General features: G+C 44.9%; 1 protein-coding gene across 5 annotated transcripts in view; it reads right to left on the minus strand.

The window, feature by feature from the left end:
* Positions 1-10,559: 10,559 nt before the first annotated feature.
* The window catches only part of LOC134357472 (uncharacterized), a 109,184-nt gene continuing 103,109 nt past the window's right edge, over positions 10,560-16,634 (minus strand). For all 5 annotated transcript variants that reach the window (XM_063069084.1, XM_063069087.1, XM_063069083.1 and 2 more), the window contains one exon: positions 10,560-10,948. In XM_063069084.1, the coding sequence (XP_062925154.1) occupies positions 10,757-10,948 (192 nt within the window). In that variant the 3' untranslated portion in view covers positions 10,560-10,756. The remainder of the gene's footprint in view (positions 10,949-16,634) is intronic.

A 16,634-nucleotide genomic window follows, 5' to 3' on the forward strand; every position in this document is an offset into this window, starting at 1 on the left:
TCTGAAGATGAGGAAGTGTAAGGCTTGTCTGACACCTGGATGGGAAGTGGGGGACTCAGGAACATAGAGCACGCTAACAATCCAGGATGAGCTGTTACATCAAATGGATGCAAAGAGTGACATTTCTGGCTGACCTTGAACCTTAAATTCAGATTTGAGGTATCAAGGACTGTTCTGCAGAGGAGGGAATATTGAATATTGATAATTTTGTTTTACAGATCTCATCATCCGAGACATGTTACTAGCATTAGGGAGGTGGTACAGGAGCTTGGAGACCTACACTCAACGTTTTAGGAACAGCTTCTTTTCCTCTGTCATCAGATTTCCGAACACTCCATGAAATTACAAACACTATCTCATTATTCATCTTTTCCACTATTTACTTATTATTGTAACTTATATTAAAATTTGTAATGCTATGTCACGTACCCTGTGATGGGTTAAAGAACCAGCAGAGATGGAAAACATGTTGGAATCCAGTATTGCTATTAACTAATAATATTTATTAGTAACTATGCAATACAATAATATAAACGCAGATAAATCAAACAGGTTAGCAAATGATTATATATAAGTAAGTGTGGAATATATAGGAAAACCAAGCTTCTTCAAGTCTAGGGGTAAATAGGTAGTCTTACGATAAAGTAAAGTTCAGTTCAGTTCGTGGTATTGAGTTGAGTAGTGATGGGGAGAGAGAGAGAATGAGAGATTTGAGTCTTCAGATAAGCTGATGCCGTCAATCTTCCTGTTGTCTTCCGAAATCCTTTAAAAGTCACCGACTGTGACTTCAACAATGGGGACTGTTTTTCTGTGGTGGAATCATCAACCCAGGCAAGGGTTAGACACATGGACAACTCCCCACCGGTCACTCCCTTCTCTCACTGCAAGAGCCACTGATCGATCCGCCTGATCAATCCTCCAAAAAAAATCCCACATTTTCTGTGGCACAACAAAGCTCATTCACTGTCCAAAAACATATGTTGCAGGTCTATCATCTGACCTCCTATTTATCTCACTGTATTGAGAACCAGCTGTCTCTCAAATAACTCCTCCTTTCTTTGTCTGTGTAAGAATGTACAAGCAGGCTATGTCCTTGGAGAAGTATAAACACACTCCAAAGAAACTATAACATCGATTGTCCATCAAATAACACTGCCCATAGCGACTTACGAGCTGCTTGGTGCCCACTCTCTCCGAACTCAGCAGAAATCCAAAAGTTAGTCTCAGTTCCTCCTCGTGCCTTAAAGTGACAGTCCACAGGAAATATGAACCTTAGGGGTTCATAACACCATCTCAAAGCAGTCTTCCTCTCTCTCTCTCTTTCTTTCTTTCTCTTAAAAACAAGATGTCGGTGTTAAATACCTCCCTCTCTCTCTCTCTCTCTCTCTCTCTCTCTCTGTTCAAAAGCACAGTTCATAGGAGTAATTGAGTACAGTTCATAGGGGTAATTCAGGACCCCGTTACACACTGTCACACAAAAAAAAACAAATTACACAACAAAGGTCAGTGATAATAAACCTGAATCTGATTCTAAATCGTATTATGGCTTTGTGGCCAGTTTTGAGGATGATACGAGGATAGGTGGAGGGTCAGGTAGTATTGAGGAAGCAGAGAGTCTGCAGAATGTCTTAGATTAGGAGACAGGGCTAATAAATAGAATAATAGTGTAGAGAAGTTTATGGTCTTGCACTTTGGTAGAAGGTTTAAAGGCACAGACTCTTCTCTAAACGGGGAGAAAATTCAGAAATCAGAAGTACAAAAGGACTTGGGAGCCCTCATGTAGGCTTCCCTAAAGGTTAACTTGCAGGTTGAGTTGGTGGTAAGGAAGGTAAATGCAATGTTAGCATTCATTTTGAGAGGACTAGAATATGAAAGCAGGGGTGTGATGCTGAGGATTTATAAGGCATTAATCAGATGCCTTGGAAGATTTATAAAGCGTTAATCAGAACACATTTACTGAGCACTTTTTGGCCTAAGAAAGGATGTGCTTGGCGTTGGAGAGGGTCCAGAGGAGGTGCACAAAAGTTATCCTGGGAATGAAAGGGTTAATGCATGAAGAGCACTTGGTGGCTCCGGGCCTGGATTTGCTGGCATTTAGATGAATGACGAGGTATCTGATTGAAACCCATGGGATATTGAAGGGCCTAGACAGAGAGGGTGTTTCTTTTAGTGAGAGTGTCTCGGATCGGAGGGCACAGCCTCAGGATAGAAAGACGTCCCTTTAGAACAAATGCTGTATGAGGAGAATTTGTTTAGCCAGAAGGTGATAAACTTGTAGAATTAATTGCCCCAATTCATTTCTACTGAAATCTGTGGAATTCTGTGGAGACCAGTCATATTTAAAATGGTGGTTGATAGGTTCTTAATTAGTTAGGGTGTTATAGGTTATGGGAAGAAGGCAGGAGAATGGGGTTGAGAGGGATAATAAATCAGCCATGATTGAACGGTGGAGCGGACTTGTTGGGCCAAATGGCCTAATTCTGCTTTTATGTCTTATGGTCCTATGATATGGTAAGGAAATATGAGACATAATTAACCTGAAGTAAAATTCAGGACTTGTTTTGAACTGGTATTTTTCTTAAGGGTGACACATTGGGACAGTGGGTAGAGCTGCTGCCACACAGCACCAGAGATTGACTTTGATCCTGACCTCTGGTGCTCTCTGTCTGGACTTTGCTTGTTCCCCTGTGACCAAGTGGGTTTCCTCTGGGTACTTCAGTTTCTTTCCATGTCACAAAGATGTGCAGATTCGTAGGTTAATTGGTAACTTGATCTCTGCCAGCGTGTAGGTAAGTGTAGGCTCTGGGTGACGTTGATGGAGATGTGGGGAGAATGAGACATGGGTTTAATATGTGGGCTTATCTTTGGTGTATGAGAGGCCAATCCTGGTAACGGACAGTGTCTTTGAGCCTGGTAGTCCATGCCTTCAATCATCTGTATCTTCTGCCAGATTGGATGGGAGGAGAGAGAAAGACTGGGGTGAGATGGATTTTAGGTTATGTTGGCTGCTCGTTTGAGGCAACAGGAAGTGTAGATGGAGTAGGTAGAGGCGAGCAACACACACAAAATGCTGGAGGGATTCAGCAGGTCAGGCAGCATCTATGGAAAAGAGTACAGTCGATGTTTTGGGGCAAGACCCTTCTTTTGGACTCAGAGGGGAGGTTGATTTGTGTAATAGACTGGGCTGAGTTCATAAAAAAATGTTCAGGAGATAAATAGACCAGTAAATCACAAGCTGGCAATGCAGAAGAGCAGAAGGTGACACATTTCACCAAGGAATTTACTGCAGTATTCAGTTGGGTCTGACTTTGAATTATAGCTGAATTCTAATCATGACAGCCATGCTGAAGTGTAAATTCACCTAAAAGAATTCCCAACCCTGAGAAAGTATATTACAATACTGGGATGGAGTCGTACAGAACCTCAGGTGAAATCAGTGAAGAACTGATTGTATGTTTCACTCTCAATGCTGCCATCTCTGGAGGATGGTTCCACTGCCACCCCACTCTGGTGTGGAAAATATCCCGACACTGTACAAAGAGCAGGCAAACTTATCCAATGCCTGTTGCATATCATGGCTCACCTGCCCATCATCTCCCTCTGGTGCCCCTCTTCCTTCCCCTTCTCCCATGGTCCACTCTTCCCTCCAGAGGAATGGAATTGAGTGCTAGTGGTTAATCTCAGGTGATGAGAGAACGTTGAAGCACTACAGAGATCAAGTCACGTGTTTTATAATGTGCGCAAGGATGTTGAGCAGGTGCAATTAAAACTTGCTTGCAGTGGCATCATAGTCACATAGGTCCAAACCACAGAAATTATACAAAATGTGAAGAGCAGATAAAGACAGCAAAACAAGACATCAGTGCCAAGATAAACTCAGAGGTAAGTTCACTGTTGTTCAAGGTGTTGCCGTTGTAATGGCTGATTAGGTTTGTGCAGGTCAGTTCAAGAACTAAACAGATGTAGGAGGTCACTGTTCCTGAAGCAGGTGGTGTGGAACCTCCTCTCTGATGGTAGCAATAGGAAGAGGGATGGCTCCAGTGGTGGGATCCTTCATGACAGATGCCATGTTCTCGAGGCAGCATCTCATGTGATGTTGTCAGTGTAGGGAGATCTGTGCCTATGCTGGACAAGGCTTGTATCCACTGTTCTCTGCAGCTTTTTGCAGTAACATGCATTGGAAGCAATTAGGACACTTTCAACAGAGTATCTGTGTAACAATGGTTCCAAGCCAAATCTCCTTATGTTTGTCTGAAAGCAGAAGGACTGGCACACCTTCTTCATGATGGTATCCATGTGCTGGGTTAATGCCCACCTCTTTGAAGCTGCTAACTCTCTTCACCTCCAACCCACCAACGTGGCCTGCCAACTTCTCCTTTCTGAAGTCAACGATTAGCTCCTGGGCTTAGTAGACACCAAGTGTGAGGTTGTTATTGGAGCATCACTCAACCCGATTTTCTATCTCACTCCTGTACACTGATTCATCGCCACCTGTTATTCAGCCAACAACAGTGCCGTCAATGAATTTTTAGATGGTGCTCCCTGCAATATAAAATTTCACTGCTGAAGTGAAGTGTCTCAATCATACAAGTATAAGACTGATTCCTAATTATAAGTATCAAGCTGCTGCAATGTTGTTTGCTTATGAGTAAGATTTATTTTGCATTTGCATAAAATCTCCACTCTGAGTTGTTGCATAAAAAGTTTCAGTGAGGCTGTGATATAAATAATGCATAAGTGATTCTAATTGCACTTGATGCTGTCTCACTATGATTGCCTAGGTCAGCTGGCAATACAGCATCTTTGTTGCAACATTTGGCATCCTGTTTACCACCTCGTGGATTAAAAGTACCTCTTCTGAATCCATTAACAGAGTCTGTGTCATCTCGAACTTTGAGCAATGACATGAGACATACTCTGGTTTTATCTTGACCTGTGAAGTTAATTTGCCCTGTAGTTTGTCAACTGAATCAAATGGTCCCAGTAGTAATTAGATAAGCTGCCTTATTTTAAGCAATAATTCTAGGACTACATAGTGGCAGTTTTGCCTTTGGGCACCAGTGAATCGATCAGTGGAGTCCATCAGATCAACCACCTGTTATTATATCTCTCCAAGTGCAGGATGCCGACAAGGAACTGGAGAGATTAAGGACAGAACCACAGAGGACACTGAGTGTATGTGGGAAGAGAAGCCATTGCTGAAGATTCTCTGGCCGTAGAGGAATGCATACAAATGGAGCTGGGTGATCAGACAGTCAGTCAGTTGATGGTGGAGAAATGACAGAGTGACCCACCTTGTCAAAGCCTGTAGATAGACTGCCAGTGATGTGGTGGTGAGTTCCTGTTCACTCATCTGTATATCTCCTTATGTGACTCATTGTCATTTTTTTCCTCAGAGATGTTTCTGTGAAACTACTTGGGCTATTTTATTCTATTAGAAGTGACACAATAACGGGTTGTTGCAGTGCTGTGTGCTGGAAATGAAACTGTACAGGGAGATCAGTCATGTTGTTCATGAGAACGATTTAGAGCCTGAGGTTGCAAGGCAGCTGATGGTGAACGCGGAGCCCAAATCAGAACTGACAATCGATTCCCTGAATCAGGATGCTCATGCGGTGGTGAGTCATGGATTAATTGACCAGGACTGGTAGAGACTAATGGAATCACTGAGTCAGGCTGCAAACTGTCGAATGAATTCAATCAATGACCTGGATTTATAGACTAGCCACCACGAGATTCAATTTAATTACTGCCAGTACATCGGCTCTCACCTTATCTCTGATATTGTTAACTATTCTAACATGTTTGAAAATATTATGGTCAATTTGAACTGGGTGAAGACAGTCTGGGGACAATGACATGCAACCTAGTTGCCCCACCCCCCTTTTTGCTCTGGTTGCTCTGTCAGGGGTTTTTTGCAAACTGCAAAGAGGGAAACCATGATGAACTGCATATGGCCCATATTTCTGTATAGGCATAGCATGTGCTGCCAGCTCACCACATGGACCTGCCCATACTGTGGCCATGTCACATCAAATATTATTTGGTCAGGCCAATAGGAACAGGAGAGCTCAATCCATGAGTCTACCTAGGCAACTACATTCCAGGTTCTGACCACCAGTCATCAACCTTGCATTTACTCAAGGTTGGCTCCCAAGAATCTGCTCTTTAGAAATCCTATGGTCATTCCCCCTCAATAGGTGTACCGATTTGGATACTGTTGGGGGAAGGAGAGAAGGCCTCTTGGAAGAAAACTGTAGCAACAGTCAAATTTGAGGCACCACGTGTCTCTGATGCACAGCTCATTTCACAAAATGAGATGTCATAATGCAAATTGACAAAACACTGGCTAGTCCTCACTTGGAGTGTTTTTTGTAGTTCTGGTCCAAAAGACCAAAAGACCAAAAGACATAGGAGCAGAATTAGGCAATTTGGCCTATCACGTCTGCTCCATCATTTCATCATGGCTGATCCAATCTTCCTTTCAGCCCTAATCTCTTGTTTTCTCCCTGTATCCCTTCATGTCCTGACCAATCAAGACTCAATCAACCTCTGCCTTAAATATACATAAAAACTTGGCCTCCACAGTTGCCTGTGACAACAAATTCCACAGATTCAGCACTCTCTGGCTAATGAATTTCCTCATCTCCATTCTAAAAGGACACCCCTTTATTCTGAGGCTGTGTCATAGAACATAGAATAGTACAGCGTAGTACAGGCCCTTCGGCCCACAATGTTGTGCCGACCCTTAAACCCTACCTCCCATATAATCCCCCCACCTTAAATTCCTCCATATACCTGTCTAGTAGTCTCTTAATTTTCACTAGTGTATCTGCCTCCACCACTGACTCAGGCAGTGCATTCCACGCACCAACCACTCTCTGAGTAAAAAACCTTCCTCTAATATCCCCCTTGAACTTCCCACCCCTTACCTTAAAGCTATGTCCTCTTGTATTGAGCAGTGGTGCCCTGGGGAAGAGGCGCTGGCTGTCCACTCTATCTATTCTTCTTAATATCTCGTATACCTCTATCGTGTCTCCTCTCATCCTTCTCCTCTCCAGAGAGTAAAGACCTAGCTCCTTTAATCTCTGATCATAATGAATACTCTCTAAACCAGGCAGCATCCTGGTAAATCTCCTCTGTACCCTTTCCAATGTCCTCTGCTCCTAGACTCTCCCACCATTGGAAACATCCTCTCCACGTCTATACTATCAAGGCCTTTCCAATCTCGATAGGTTTCAATTAGATCTCCCCTCATTCTTCTGAATTCTAGTGAATACAGGTTCAGTGCCATCAAACATTATTCATATGACAAGCCATTCAATACTGGAATCACTTTCGTGAAACTCCGTTGAACCCTCTCCAGTTTCAGCACATCCTTTCTAAGATAAAGGGCCCAAAACTGCTCACAATACTCCAAGTGAGGCCTCACCAGTGCTTTATAAAGTCTCAACATTACATCCTTGCTTTTACATTCTAGTCCTCTCTACATGAATACTAACATCATGTTTGCCTTCCCCAGCATGGACTCAACCTGCAAATTAAACTTTAGGAAATCCTGCACAAGGACTCCCAAGTCCCTTTGCACCTCAGTTTTTTGTATTTCCTCTCCATTTAGAATATAGCCAACCCTTTTATTTTTTCTACCAAAGTGCAATACCATACACTTCCTAACACTGTATTCTATCTGCCACTTTTTTTGCCCACTCTCCTAATCTAAGTCCTTCTGTAGCCCCTCTACTTCCTCAAAACTACCTGTCCCTTCACCTATCTTTTTATCATCCACAAACTTTGCAACATAGCCATCAATTCCATCATCCAAGTCATTGACATATAACGTGGTCCCAACACAGACTCCTGTGGAACACCACTAGTCACCAGGAGCCAACCAGAAAGTTTATTCCCACTCTTTTCCTCCCGCCAATCAGTCACTGCTTTATCTATGCTGGTGATGATGGGTCATTCTTCACTTGCGAAGATCAGGAGGGACGAAGAATCCTCTGGAGCAACAGCACGATTGTTGGTGACTGGAGAGGCTAATTCTGGATTTGCCGACTCTGGAGTAATAAGGACACGGGAACAGCTGGGATGTGGACACTTGGGTAGTAGGATCTTCCCTGCATCTCCTCTTCTCTTCACCAGTCACTCTTCTGGATTCTTCAAAATTCTTGGCTGCTCTGTGGACCAGTGTTCTCCAGCAGTCTCTGTCACAAGCCAGCTGCTGCCACTCATTGACCTTGATATTTGCCTGAGAGAGCTGCTGCTTATGTTGGTCTTTGCACCTCTTGGGCAGGACACCATGATCTCTCTTGCCCTGAGAGAGTTCTCCATAGAGTACTGCTTTTGGTAACCTGCAGTTATCCATGTGAGACACATGGCCTGGCCAGCAGAACAACAAAGTGGCTTCAATGCTTGGGAGTTGAGCCTTCTCCAGGACCTCGTTATTGGAGACACGATCCTGCCAGCCAATCCCCATGATAGAGAGAAGGCAGAGCTGATGAAAGCACTAGCGCAACCGGATTTGCTTGTGGTACAAGACCCAGGCTTCGGAGCTGTACAGCAGTGCTGTGACAATGGCAGCCCTGTACACTTGGATTTTTGTGGACAGACACAACTGGTGGTTCTTCCACACGGGCACAAATTGTCACATGGCCTCTCTCTGAGCTGGAGATAAGGTGTCTCAGAGGAGTGATATAGGTTAATCTACAGCTATTTCCTATTTCTAGCTGTCCTGAAAGAGCAAAGACATTTCTACAATGGGGAGTGGTCAGGAATTTTAGCATTTTGACCTACCTCTCATTAAGGGGAAGGGAGCTTGTCTGGTCCAGCACACGTATGATTAGGAAGGGTTCTGGGAAGGAATGGTGTTTTGATTACTATGCTGCTTTGGTCCTTCCCAGTACCAGAAGTCAAAGGAGAGAGGCAGCTGAAGATCAGCATATTTCACTACCACATGATGTCTCAAAGTATGAGAGCCAACATGTACTTCTGAAGTAGTCACTATCCAGTATAGATTTATCCAAGGAGACAGATTAGTGACAGGATTAAGTGGGAACTTGATAGCATTTCAAGATGTGGGTCTAGTGATCACCCCTGCCAGTCCAAAGAGCTCCTTCAACTTGACCTGCTGGCAACAGCATTCCAAACCAACTCAGAACTAATGACAACTGACATCTTGCAAAGTTAGCAGAGAACAAAAGTCCATACAATTGATAAGGAAGACAGATTTCCTTTGTTAAAGGACTTCATGGAACTGTAAAATGATAAAGTATGAAACATCCACCCATCAAATCTGCACACTCTGGAAAAGCTGTGTAAATAGTCCCATTCCTTTGCCTTCCCAACTAGTTCTGCCATTTATTTCCCCTAGTAGTGAACCTACCGTGCAGTTTCCAAACAAAACACATGCCTATGTTTTTGAAATGGATTTGATCTCAAAACTGAATTCAGGGTAACTATTTCACTGGGCTTACTAAAAGTGGACATCCATTTTCATGCAATTTTACTGCACACATTTTGGAAAAATCAACATAGAATGAAAGAGAGGTGGATTAGATCAGATGACTATTCTTTTACCTTTCCTCTGTAAGTGACCTTTTCCAGTCTTATGAAGTGGTTGGTAGTGGCCATACTGCTAACACTAAGGGTTAAATGTTCAAGAATGAGCACTCAATATAGACGGCTGTTTTCAAAGTACAAAGGAATCAGAGATCAGATTCCAATAGTTGAAACACATTGCACTGTGCATGAACCCTAGAATGCAGTGCAAACAGAAATTCAAAAAACATAGAACATTAGTCAGGTGACTGAGTTTAAGGTAATCTTGCAGCTTTATAAAACCCTGGTTAGATCACACTTGGAGAATTGAGTTCAGTTCTGACCACCTCATTATAGGAAGGATGTGGAAGTTTTAGAGTGGGTGCAGAGGAGATTTACCAAAATGCTGCCTGGATTAGAGAGCTTGTCTTATAAGGAAAGCATAAGCAAGCCAGGGCTTTTCTCTTTAGAGCAAAGGAGGGTGAAGGGTGACTTAATAGTGGTGTATAAGATTATGTGAGATATCGTTAGAGTGGACAGCCAGCATCATTTTCCCAGGGCAGCAATGGATAATACCAGAGGTCATCTGTTGAAGTTGTGTGGAGGAAAGTTTAGGGGAGATAGCAGAGGTAGGCTTTATACACAGAGTGGTAGGTGACTCGAATACAGTGCTGAATGGTGATATTAGAGACTGATAAAATAGGAATAGTTAAAAGAATAGACATATTGATTAAAAAAGGAATGTTATGGTTTGTGAAGGAGGGAAGGGTTAGATTGTCATGGAGTAGGTTTATAAGTGGAAGGTTTATTGAATTCAACAGTTCCAGTGCATCTGCATCTTTAAAAAGTAGTGTAGAATCTAATCGAAAATACTCTGTATTCCGTGGAGGAATTATTTTTAAGTTTCATCTGATAGTTGGAAAAATGTGCACAGATGTATGTTCAGCTTTGCAATGATAAACAAAGCTTAAAAAAATCAAGTGCTTTGAATCATTCACAATTTACATTGAAGTTAAGTGCTACAAAACTGTTTTATTAAGTTTACTGCGAAAATATCTTTAAGACAGTGGTTATATATATTCCTTAGTCTTTCTTTCAACAATATTGAAGAAAAGTGTTACACAGATTTAGACAATATGAGAACAATGATTAAAAAACTCTCCCTGAAGTACAACTCAGTTTCATCTCTTGTCAACGGTAGACTGCTGGAGTGCAATGATCACACAGATCTTTCATGATGTGCTGAACATTCAGGAGTTGAGGAAGAGCACTGACTTTTGTAGGAACACAGCGTGAACTTCATTTTGAGGTCTTCACAAGGCCGGGTGACAGGGAGCCATTTGTAATGCAGTGATTGAGTTGGAGGATCCATTTCCCAGCAGTAATTATTCAGCAAGTACCCAACAGCTGTCTTCAAAAAGAAACAAAGAGAACTTCAGAACAAAAAATATGACAACTTGAACTTCTTGACCATACTTCTTCTCACCCTGTCACTTGTAAAAGGGTGGAAAAGGGTGTCATTTCATTTTTTAAGTTTACCCATCTCTGTTGCATCTGTTCCCAGGATGAGGTTTTCTTTTCCAGAACATCAGAGATGTTATGATACTTTAAAAAAAGGTGTTTCCCTTCCTTCACCACAGATGCTGCCCTCACCCACATCTACTCCCTTTCCTGGGCATCCACTCTCATCCCACCTTTCTGCCACCTCAACAGGGATAGAGCTCCTCTTGTCTTTACCTACCACCCCATTAGTTTCCACATCCAACACATTATTCTCTGTAACTTCCGCCATCTTCAACAGGATCCTACCATCTTTATCTCATCCCACCCTCTCCAGGAATCACTCTCTCCATGATACTCTTGTCCATTTGTCCCTCCCTATTGATCTCCCTCCAGGCACTTATCCCTGTAAGTGGAAGGAGATGCTACACCTGTCATTCACCTCCTCCTTCACCACTATTTAGGGCCCCAAACAGTCCTTCCAGGTGAGGCAACAATTCACCCGCAAGTTTGGCTGGGTCATCTTCTGCATCCACTGGTGAGACCCAGTGTAGATTGTGGGACCGTTTTGTCGAGCATCTTTGTTCCATCTGCAAACCACCAGGGTTTCCCTATGGCCCATTAATTTCTGATCCAACGTGTCAGTCCATGAGCTCCTCTACTGTCACAATGAGGTCACTCTCAGGTTGGAGGAGCAACATCTCATATTACATCTGGGTAGCCTCCAACCTGACGGTACGAACGTCAATTTCTCCAACAATTAACAATCTCTCCCACCTTTCCCTCTTCTTTTTCAAGTCCCCATTGTGGCTACCCTCTTACCACTTCTCTTCTCCTCAGCTGCCTACCACCTCCATGTGCTGCTCCTCCTTCTTCCCCTTCTCCCATGATCCACTTTCGTCTCTTATCAGATGCCTTCTTCTTCAGCCCATTACCCTTTCCACCTACTACCTCCCAGCTTCTCACTTCATTCCTTCCCACACCCGCCTACTGTCCCCTCACCTGGTTTCACCTGTCATCTGCCAACTTGTACTCCTTCCCTTCCTTCTTATTCTGGCTTCTTTGCCTTTCCTTTCCAGTCTAATGAAGGTTCTCCGCCACAAATGTTGACTCTTTATTCCTCTCCATAGATGCTGCCTGATCTGCTGAATTTCTCCAGCATGTTGTGTGTGTTACAACTTAAAATGAAATGTACAGGGTTGGATTTAAACAATCCTAGACCGTCAACCTGTTCTTCAATCCATATAATGGTAAATGCACTCAATAGTTCAAAGTTCAAAGTAAATTTATTATCAAAGTACATATATGTCACCATATGCAACCCAAAAATTAATTTTCTTGCAGGCATTCATGGTAAAATCCAAGAAACACAAGAGAATCAATAAAAGACTGCCTCCAACAGTAAGCATCAAGAACATGAGATGAGTGAGCGCATAGAATGTGGGAACAGTTCAGTGAATGAGTGAGTGAGGTTGTATGAAGTAATTCCCTTGTTCAAGAGGCTGATGGTTTTGGGGTAATAACGGCTCCTGAAGCTGGTGCTTTATAGCTGGGCAGTGACAGGACCTTGTCTATTGTCATTTATATTCAAAACTGACATATGTCTGCAAGATAAAATCTCTAGTTCCTCTACATCTCCCCCTCCAACCTCTTTCCCAATCTCCTCCCTCCAAGCCCACCTTCACTCTACTCACTCCATTTCCCAGTCATCTTAGATCCAGATTTGATTGCCATTCATTCCATTTCAACTTTTCTAGTATCTTGTACCCTTGACTGTATCCTATCTATGACATCCCTGTTCCATCATTGCTAATTCCTATTCCTACTCTGCCCTCACCAATCTATTGCACCCACCCTCCCTTCTTCTCAACACAACCATGCACTGTACTCAAGTATTGAAAAATCCCTCTTCATTCATAGTCCACTTAAACAATTTTGACTCCATGTGTTATGGTTGATGGATGTTTATATATCAATGCCATAGCACCTGCAGCTGTTATACATTAGTTGTCATTTCTTGGATAAAAAGCAAATACTAAGTTATCTTAAAATGGTTGCAGATATTAGATTTTGACCTACAACCTATTATACTTTATTGTTGCCAAACAATTGATACTAGAACGTACAATCATCACAGCAATATTTGATTCTGCGCTTCCCACTCCCTGGATTACAAATATTAAATATTAAAAAGAGTAAAAAATTTGTAAATATTAAAAATTTAGATTATAAATCGTAAATAGAAAATAGAAAAATGGAATGTAAGGTAGTGCAAAAAAACCGAGAGGCAGGTCTGGATATTTGGAGGGTACAGCCCAGATCCGGGTCTGGTTTAATGTTTAGTTTGGTCATAAAAATCACCCCTATGGTTCATAGTTATCCATCAGGAAAAGAAATTTCTTGTTCGGGCCAGCTGGTGGTGCAACAACATTGGTGCCGGACCCGGGAGCGGAGGTTCCCAGGTTCGAAACTAGTCGGGTCCGCCCCTGAGTATGCTTTGCATCCGTGCCAGGTTGAGTGTCGAGATCGCAACTCGACCTCGTAAAATAAAAAGGGAAAATACTGCAAAAATGTTAGTGTGAGGAGTGGCAGGCCACACAGTCTCTCTCGCTCCGCACCTTGTAAAAGCCATGAAAAATCCATCATCACGGACATGCAGACGCGCATGCACGCAGGCACACGCCAAAAAAAAAGAAATTTGTTGTTCATATAGGTCTGGTCTATGGGCAGACAACAGCCCTTCTGTGCCCATACAGTCGTATCCAGGGAAAGAAGGAATAGAAAATAAATGCACAATAAAGACTATGCTCTGACAACGAATATTAAATTAATATTAAAAACATTGTTCTCATAGAGCACTACAGCACAGAAACAGGCCCCTTGCCCTATCTAATCCATGCTGACATGGTTTTCTGCCTAAGACCACCTACCCACACCGACCATCGTCCTCTATACCGTTCTCATCCATGTACCTATCAAAATGTCTCTTAATCATTGCAATGAAACACATCTACTACTTCCGCTGGCAGCTCTTTCCACACTCGCAATGTGTCAGATGACGAGCTTAAACTTCTGATGTCTAATTTTAACTCGGGGTAAAAGCATGCATGTACTTAACCTATCTACACCCCTCATAACTGTGTACATCTCAATGAGATCTCCCCTCATTCTCCAAAACACCAAGGAATAAGGTCCTAACCTACTCAAACTTTCCTTATAATACAAGTGTCCGAGTTCTGGCAATATCCTTGTATATTTTTCTCTTTGATCGGTCTGACCCTCACTCTACTCATCCTCATAGACCCCACCTCCTGATATTTTCCTTATCCTACTCACCAAGGCCTTCTCATGCACCCCTCTAGTTCAGTTAAGTGCATTCTTAAGCTGCCTCCTGGCTATCATGTTAATTGCTTGAGCCCTGTCTTATCCTTGTTTTCTAAACCTTAACTATGCTTCTTTCTTCCTTTTGAATGGGTGTTCCACATCTCTTGTCAACCATGGTTCCTTCACTCAGATTTCTTTTTCTGCCTTAATGAGTCAAACCCATCTAGAACCGCATGCAGTGTTCCTAAACAACATCCACATTTCTGTAATTCAGGGAGTACTTGCATTTCCCCAAGTACATCTGTTATCAATTTATGCTCCCAAGTTTCTGCCTAATAGCATCATAATCCTCCCTCTTCCAAGTAAATACTTTCCCATACCATTGAATTGTCCAATTTCAGGTTACCTGCTCTCCTTCTATCCCTTTTCCCTCTCTCCTCCTGATCTACTCAGTTCCTGCTACACACACCCCACACATCCATCTGTTTGTCTCGTGTCCTCCATCCTTCCATCGGCCAATAAGCTTCTCCCACTGGGTCCTCTCTCCCTGTTCCTATCTGCCCGAACAACCTCCTTTCATTTGTTCCATGATCTATCATCCTTTCCTTTCAGATTCCATCATCTGTAACCCTTTGGTGTCTCCACTTATCACCTCCCAGCCTCTGCTGCTATTTTCATTCTTCCCTCCTCCATCGACCTGCATCCACCCATTGTACCCCCCAGACCTGGATACACCCATCATCCCCTCCCCCCCCAGACCTGGATACACCCATTGTCCCCCCAGACCTGGATACACCCATCATCCCCTCCCCCCCCAGACCTGGATACACCCATCATCCCCTCCCCCCCCAGACCTGGATACACCCATCGTCCCCCCAGACCTGGATACACCCATCGTCCCCTCCCCCCCCCAGACCTGGATCCACCCATCGTCCCCTCCCCCCCCCCAGACCTGGATCCACCCATCGTCCCCTCCCCCCCCCCAGACCTGGATCCACCCATCAACCCCTCCCCCCAGAACTGGATCCACCCATCATCCCCTCCCCCCCCAGACCTGGATCCACCCATCGTCCCCTCTCCCCCCCAGACCTGGATACACCCATCGTCCCCTGCCCCCCAGACCTGGATACACCCATCGTCCCCTCCCCCCCCCAGACCTGGATCCACCCATCCTCCCCCCAGACCTGGATCCACCCATCGTCCCCACCCCCCAGACCTGGATCCACCCATCGTCCCCTCCCCCCCAGACCTGGATACACCCATCGTCCCCTCCCCCCAGAACTGGATCCACCCATCGTCCCCCCAGACCTGGATCCACCCATCGTCCCCTCTCCCCCCCAGACCTGGATACACCCATCGTCCCCTGCCCCCCAGACCTGGATACACCCATCATCCCCTCCCCCCCCAGACATGGATACACCCATCGTCCTCCCCAGAGCTGGATACACCCATTGTCCACTCCCCCCCAGACCTGGATACACCCATCGTCCCCCCAGACCTGGATCCACCCATCGTCCCCTCCCCCCCCCAGACCTGGATCCACCCATCGTCCCCTCCCCCCCAGACCTGGATCCACCCATCGTCCCCTCCCCCCCAGACCTGGATCCACCCATCGTCCCCTCCCCCCCCCCAGACCTGGATCCACCCATCCTCCCCCCAGACCTGGATCCACCCATCGTCCCCTCCCCCCAGACCTGGATCCACCCATCGTCCCCTCCCCCCAGACCTGGATCCACCCATCGTCCCCTCCCCCCCAGACCTGGATACACCCATCGTCCCCTCCCCCCAGAACTGGATCCACCCATCGTCCCCCCAGACCTGGATCCACCCATCGTCCCCTCTCCCCCCCAGACCTGGATACACCCATCGTCCCCTCCCTCCAGACCAGGATACACCCATCGTCCCTCCAGACCTGGATACACCCATCGTACCCCCCAGACCTGGATACACCCATCGTATCCCCCCCAGACCTGAATACACCCATCGTACCCGCCCCCAGACCTGAATACACCATTCGTTCCCCCCCCCAGACCTGGATACACCCATCGTCCCCTCCCCCCAGACCTGGATCCACCCATCGTCCCCTCCCCCCCCCAGACCTGGATACACCCATCGTCCCCTCCCCCCAGACCTGCATCCACCCAACATCCCCCCAGACCTGCATCCACCCATCATCTCCCCAGACCTGGATCCACCCATCGTCCCCCCCAGACCTGGATACACCCATCATCACCCCCAGACTTGGATACACCCATCATCACCCCCAGACCTGC

Source organism: Mobula hypostoma, chromosome 16 (assembly GCF_963921235.1).
Source record: "Mobula hypostoma chromosome 16, sMobHyp1.1, whole genome shotgun sequence".
NCBI classification, from domain to species: domain Eukaryota; kingdom Metazoa; phylum Chordata; class Chondrichthyes; order Myliobatiformes; family Myliobatidae; genus Mobula; species Mobula hypostoma.